Source organism: Terrapene carolina, unplaced genomic scaffold, assembly GCF_002925995.2.
Source record: "Terrapene carolina triunguis isolate 2854851 unplaced genomic scaffold, T_m_triunguis-2.0 Scaffold9426, whole genome shotgun sequence".
Lineage (NCBI taxonomy): Eukaryota > Metazoa > Chordata > Testudines > Emydidae > Terrapene > Terrapene triunguis.
The window spans coordinates 1,002-7,861 of record NW_020673777.1 but is presented as its reverse complement, the minus strand read 5'-3'; the positions used below and the strand labels follow the sequence as shown (position 1 = coordinate 7,861).

The following is a 6,860-nucleotide window of genomic DNA, read 5'->3' as shown; positions in this document are numbered from 1 at the left end:
AGTCCACACCAGCCACACCGCTCAGAGACACCTGCACATCCTGCACCGCCAGCAAGTCCCAGCAGCCACCCCACCAAGGACACACAGCCCCAAAAAAGCCAGGGTTTATTGCAGCTGCAAAAGATTGTGGGTGAGGGTCATGACAAGAAACCCAGCTAGGTTTGCAATGCCAAGCAGACAACATTGGAGACTCCTCGCTCCAGAGGGAGTGCTCTGAACGGTAACAGTCTGAGCAGATACAGCACATCGGAGCCCCTCACCCCCAAGATGAGCTTCATTTTTCCTTGCAAATGGAAAACAAAACAATTCTTGGGTCTGTCAGTAGCTGTCTCTGAGGGGAGGGAGGTGCCAGCAGCAGCCAGTGAGGAGGGAGCAGATTTGCATGAAGGGGCCGTTCTCCAGCTCTGGGGGTTTAAGAGAGAATTGGAGGGTCCCAGCCACAGACCCGTTTGCCTCAGGAAGCCGAGCGCGTCTGGATTCCCACCATGGCCTGGGCCCCTCTGCTCCTCACACTGCTCACGTACTGCTCAGGTGCGGTGACGGGGCGGGGGGGCTTATCTCAGTCTTTCAGTCAAAGGGGTCTTTGATTTTAGAGCCATTTCTCCCATTGGTTCCCCAGGCTGCTGGCCCAGAGCTTTAATCATCCTGATTTTATTCCCATGTTTTCTCCTCCTGTTGCAGGTTCTCTCGCCCAGTACGTGCTGACCCAGCCACCTGCAGTATCTGTGTCTCCAGGGCAAAATGCTCAACTCACCTGCACAGGAGAAAAGATTGACGAACAGTATGTGAGCTGGTACCAGCAGAAACCTGGCCGTGCCCCCGTACTCGTTATATACAAGGATAGTGAGAGACCCTCTGGAATCCCTGAGCGATTCTCTGGGACGAGCTCCGGTAACACGGCCACGTTAACCATCACTGGAGTCCAGGCGCAGGACGAGGCTGATTATTACTGTGAGCGGTGGCACAAAGACAGTAGCACTGCTCACAGTGACACAGCCAGATGGGGAAGTGAGGCAAAAACTGCCTGTTGACACGGGGGATCATTTATTCTCATTCTTTCCGTGACAGCGTGAGGGGCCATTTCCGAGCTGGGAATGGAGGCTTCTTATTTCGTCTGCCCACAAACCCTTCTCGGCACCCTGGGCTCACAGTTTGTCTCCTTAGTAACCCCTGGGGTGGGAAAGGGCTGAGTCCTCCCTCCCCTGGCACAGGCTCCAGGCTCTGCGCTCCAGTGAGTTGAGGGGCCCATTCAGAGCACTGGAAAGTCCCCCAGCAGACAGCTCTCGTGGGGGTGGCTCCTGTCCCAGCCAAGCAGCCATTGCTACTGAGAACCCCAGGGGGTCTGAGGAAAGGGCGAGGGGACACACCCCTGCCTCTCAGGAGGTGGCCAGGTTACTCAGTAGCCCACCAGCTGCTCTTCTTCTGCATTTAATCCTCAGGGGAGTGGGGTGAGCACGGCAGTGATGCCGTTACCAAGTGTCCAGAGGGTTGTCGATGTGCTCCTGCCGTACTGGAGTTGTGCAGAGCAGGGATCGAGCGCTTCAGGGGGGATCTCACCCCCAAAAGAGGGTTTGCTGAAAGTCCCCACTGGGTGCAGCCCGGGGCATCGAAAGGCAAAGTGAGTTCTGCGTAACTAGAGCTGCTCCAAACGTTTCAGACAAATAATTTATTCAGCAAAAGGTGCAGTTTCCGTCCAACCGAAACGACGCACAAATTGGACCCGGCTCGTTTTGGCCAGTCACAAACTGGCCAGAGGTGGTGCTGGTGCTGCTCTTACTGTTCCTGACACTCCCGCCTACACTTCGTTTACCCGGTGGGGAGGGGACTCACCTAAACCATGGGCAGCCCACATTCAGCTCCCTGCTCTGGAATCGTTCCAAATTGGACTTTTACAACGCTCCAAAACATGTAAAACATTTCAGATTCGATCTGAGCTGAACTGAAGACACGTCCAGTAACGCCGGCTATTTAACCATCTCCGGGGTCCTCGCAGAGGATGAGGCTGATTATTACTGTGCTGTGGTGCATACCAGTGCCTGTTACAGTGACTCAGTCAGATGGGGAAGTGAGACAAACTCCTCCCTCCCCTCCCCCCACCCAGGTTCTGTGGTGGTGGGAACAAAAACGCACAAGCTGTAGTGTTTGGTTTTTGCCTGTAACGCATCACACAACAGTTCTTCTTCACAGTGAAGGTCATTTCCCCACTCTCAGCAGTTGCCCAGCACTTCCCTAGTCTTCCCTGTTCTCTCATCACACTCTCTCTGCTGGGGTCCAGGTGGACACCGCTAAGAACATAAGAACAGCCACACTGGGTCAGACAAATGGTCCATCTAGCCCAGTATCCTGTCTTCCGACAGTGGCCGGTGCCAGAAGCGTCAGACGGAATGAACAGAACAAAGCAATTACTGAGTGATCCATCCCCTCTCGTCCCGTGCTATCATCTGGCAGTCAGAGATTTAGGGAGACCCAGCGCTTGGGGTTGCATCCATGAACATCTTGACTAATAGCCATCGATGGACCTATCCTCCATGAACTTACCTAGTTCTTTTTCCAAACCCAGTTACAGTTTTGGCCTTCACATCATCCCCTGGCAATGAATTCCACAGGTTGACTGTGCATTGTGTAAAGAAGTACTCGCTTAAGTTTCTTTTAAACCCGCTGCCTATGAATTTCATTGGGTGACCCCTGGTTCTATTGTTATGGGACAGGGTAAATAACACTTCCTTACTGACTTTCTCCACACCAGTCATGATTTTATGGACCGATATCATATCCCCCATCTCTTTTCCAAGATGAACACTCCCAGTCTTTTTAATCTCTCCTCAGATGGAAGCTGATCCATACCTCGAACCATTTTTGATGCTCCTCTTTATACCTGATGCATATCAGGATACAGCTCCCAGGTGTCAAGAGTTCCAAACAGAAGCGGTGGAACTTCCGAAAGGCCGACTGGGTAAAACACCGGAAAGCGCTGGAGAAGAATGTGGTGACAACACCAGCCTGGCATCTCTCGGTAAATGAGACCTATTGTCACTTCTGTGGTGCTATCTACAAAGCAGTCTGCAGAGCCATCCCACGCGGTTGCCGCCTGGTCTACATCCCCTGTCTCAACGAGGAAAGCGCTGCCTTGCTCAAGCAGTAGGAAGCATCTGGTCACCCAGATGTCGCAGACTATCTGATCGAATCCTTGGACACTGCTCCCTGAGCCAGATGGGAGGATCAGGTTTACCCGCTCCAGCCGCAAGTGTTGGAGTCAGCGTCGATGCCTTGGAGCAGCATAGTAGCCACCTTCACTCTGTTTACCCCCAGTGACACCCAACCAGGTAGCCGGACACCTACTGAAAGTGGCCAGAGCACCTTTGGAGAAACAGGTGCGAAGACAAGTGTGGAATGAATGGCATATGTATAAATGTGTAAACCAGATCAGCAGCTGTCCAGAACTATTCACTGTAGCACAGCTGGAACAGACATTTGTAGCATCAAGTGTGGAACAGCTGCAGGCTATGACACCATATCTCCAGAATTCCTGAAAAACCTTGGCCCCCCCATACACGGCTTTGGCTTGTGAAATTCATCACCAGGGTCATCAGTGAAGGGAGGCTACCGAAGATATGGTGCACTGCAAAAACATTGGCCTCCTAAAGTCAAGCATCAAGCTATCGTCCCATATCCTTACTGTTGGTGTGTGCCAAGGCACTGGAGTGCTTGGTCCTACAGCGCATATTACCTGATGTGGAGAGAATTTTGGGCCCTGGCGAAGCCGGCTTCCTCCGAGCCATAGCACATGCGACCAAGTACTCACGCTGACCACATTTGTTGAAAATGGCTTCCACAGAAACTTGAAAACAGGCGCTGTTTTCATCAATCTAACAGGGGCGTATGATATTTGCCTCTCCGCACTCTGAAAACTGACCATTTTTTCCTACTCTTTGTTTCCTATCTTTTAAACAGTTACTGATCCATGCAAGGACCTTCCCTCCTATCCCATGGCTTACTTTGTTTAATAGCCTTTGGGGTGAGAACTTATCACAGGCTTTCAGAAAGTCCAACTACATTATATCCACTATATCACCCTTGTCCACGTGCTTGTTGACACTCTCAGAGAATAGTAATAGATTGGTGAATTCTAATAGCTCTGCCCTTCCCCCTCCACGATCTCTCTCTTTACTTGGGAAAGAGGGGAGGACAACTTGTCCCAGCTCACTCCATGGACCATGTGAACTGCTCAGTCCAGTCTCTCTCCTCCATTTCCTTGTGCAGGACAGGAACTCTCTACCGACTAAGGGTCTCCAGCCCCTGCAGCCTCAGGGCGGGCAGAGGAAGCTGCCACTCTGGTTACACCCTCCTGAGACACCCCTATTCAGGGCCCCAGAGATCTTGCCAAGGGCCTGCAGCAAAGAGGCAGAAGGGAGATCCTGAGATTTCCAATGTAAGACACGCCCATGGGCCAGGTGATGGAGCAGGGCTGTTTGCTTAAATATTCAGAGGGAAGCATCAGCCTACCTAGGAATGACATTCTGACTGATGTACGTGGGAATGACAGAAATTCCACTGAGAACAAACCTGGTAGGGCTGCTAATCCTCCAGGAACTAAAGATTAATCTTTAATAAAGATTATATCATGTGATGAAACCTCCAGGAATACAGCCAAACCAAAATTGGCAACCCTAAAACCCGGAGTTCAAGTCACTGCTCGACCCTCCACTGGAGAGCTGGCCTGCACGGCCCCAGCATCCGCTACTGCTCACGCCGGGCGCCCCTAGGGTCAGAACAGAACATTAGTGTCACGGGAAGAGGCAACAATAGCAAACCAGCTAGGAGGAGGTGACTTCCCTAGCTTGAGTTGCATTAGTCGTCATCTAGGCAGGTGCAATTTCTGAAATCCCTGGGTAATCCCTTCCAAAGATGTGACCAGGCTGATGATGTGATCCGTGCAGCCAGCGCAGAGAAGAACACCCTGAAAAGGAACAACATGAATGCTGGAAACAACTGTACGTGATGTTCCCTGCACCTGTGAGAGACAGTGGGTAGGGGCCGCTTTGTGATAAGCTGAGCATGGAGGGTCTCTAGCTTTTGTGAAACCCCGGCCAGAATAATCTTAGTAACAGCAGCACTGACCACCAGGGGGTGCTCTTCACCCTCCCAGTACTGGAGCTCAGAGTCTGTACTAGGGCAGTATAAAGCGAGTCAGGCTACACACTGCTGGGCTAGAGAGATCTCTGGGCTTTGGGGCTTTTTATTCCCCAACAGCGCTCACATGATCTGGACAAGGGACCCTAGAGAACACTGTTTGGATTCCAACTTCCCAGCCACCCCCTCTCTGCTCCCTGGTCTCTGGGGCCGGGGTTCTCCGACTGGCAGTCTTGCTTGGAGTGCTGGGAGGGTCACCAAAACCCAGTGGCTGCTATAACCCGGGGGGAGGTGGGGGCAAGCGTTCCCCTCACCCTGCCCACACTGTCCTGCTGCAGGGAAGTACCACTAAAAGGGGAGCAGTCAGGAGCCAGGTGCCTTGATCCCCACGGCCCCCATTGTTCACAGTGGTCATTAGCTAGTTCCTCACTGTCTTTCAGTGGGGCTCCCCTCCAGGAGTGTGCAGAGCAGAAGGGTCTCAGCTCCACTCTTCCCAGCAGTGCCTCACCTAGCAGCATGCTCCAATAGCCCCCCACAGCCACCAAGCAGCACCATCCCGGTTATTCCCAACCCCATTCAAGCACAACTCCAGAGCCCAGGCAGCAGCCACTCACTCCTCAAGCCACCAGTCTGCAGCAGCCACACCTGCCAGTGACACCTAAACAACCAGCAGCCGTCCCATCGGACACAGCCCCAAACCAGCCAGAGTTTCTTGCAGCCATAAACATTGTGGGTCAGGGTCATGGCAAGAAACCCAGCTAGGTTTGCAATGCCCAGTGGGGAATGTTGGAGACTCCTCGCTCCAGGGGGAGTGCTCTGAACGGTAACAGTCTGAGCAGACACAGCACTCTGGGAGTCCCTCACCCCTTAGATAAGCTTCATTTTTCCTTGCAACCGGAAAACAAAACAATTATTGGGTCTCTCCGTAGCTGTCTCTGAGGGGCCTGATCAGCCTGGTTACTGTGGAGAAGGACATCCTTAAAGGAAGAGGGTGAAAGCAGGAAGGGACTGGCTAGCTACAGCCCTGGAGAGTCAGAGACATGATCCTGGCAAGTGCGACGCTGGCCACTAGGGGGCAATATTAATCTGTGGGAGCCGACCCAACTGCAGGGAGTAGCTAAGAGGGCTGGTGTGCACCAGCCGTGGGTGTTGGGTGAGGTGCGTGTGCCACACGCTCAGAGTCAGGGGCTGTCAGCGCGCCCAGCACCAGACCCCTCCGGCTCCAACCCACAAACACTCACACTCTGCTGAATAACAAAGGACGCTGTGCGAGGGCTGCCAGGAATAAACGGTGCCATCACACTTGGCACGACGGCTTCACGGTACAAAGAAAAGATGAACCAGCAGCTCCTCCCTCATTCCCGTGGGGCGGCCGAGCCAGACCTGAGCAGGGCTGTGACCCGCTCACTATGGGCCAGGTTCTAGTTCCCAGAGTGAGGAGCCAGGCCCAGCCAGCCCCGTGGAATAGGGAGTTTGTGCGTCAAATTGGGACAGTCCTGCGAACCATGGGATTGATGTAAGGTCTGCAAATATCAACTGCCCTCATCCAGCCCCTGCTCCGAAACTAGCCCAATTCCAGTCCCCATATAACAGCACCCACCCATCCAGCACCCATCCCATAGCCAGCCCCAACACCAGCACCAATCCAATAGCACTAGGATGACCAGATGTCCCGACTTTATAGGGACAGTCCTGATTTTTGGGTCTTTTTCTTATATAGGCTCCTATTA

At 53.0% G+C, this 6,860-nt stretch overlaps 1 gene segment (V, D, J or C); it reads left to right on the top strand.

Annotated features, from left to right (window-relative positions):
- The first annotated feature begins 396 nt into the window (after window positions 1–396).
- Window positions 397–1,031, top strand: LOC115271419. The segment is given in 3 exon segments: window positions 397–409; window positions 454–531; window positions 682–1,031. Coding segments are annotated over 2 exon segments (396 nt in total).
- Window positions 1,032–6,860: the final 5,829 nt, after the last annotated feature.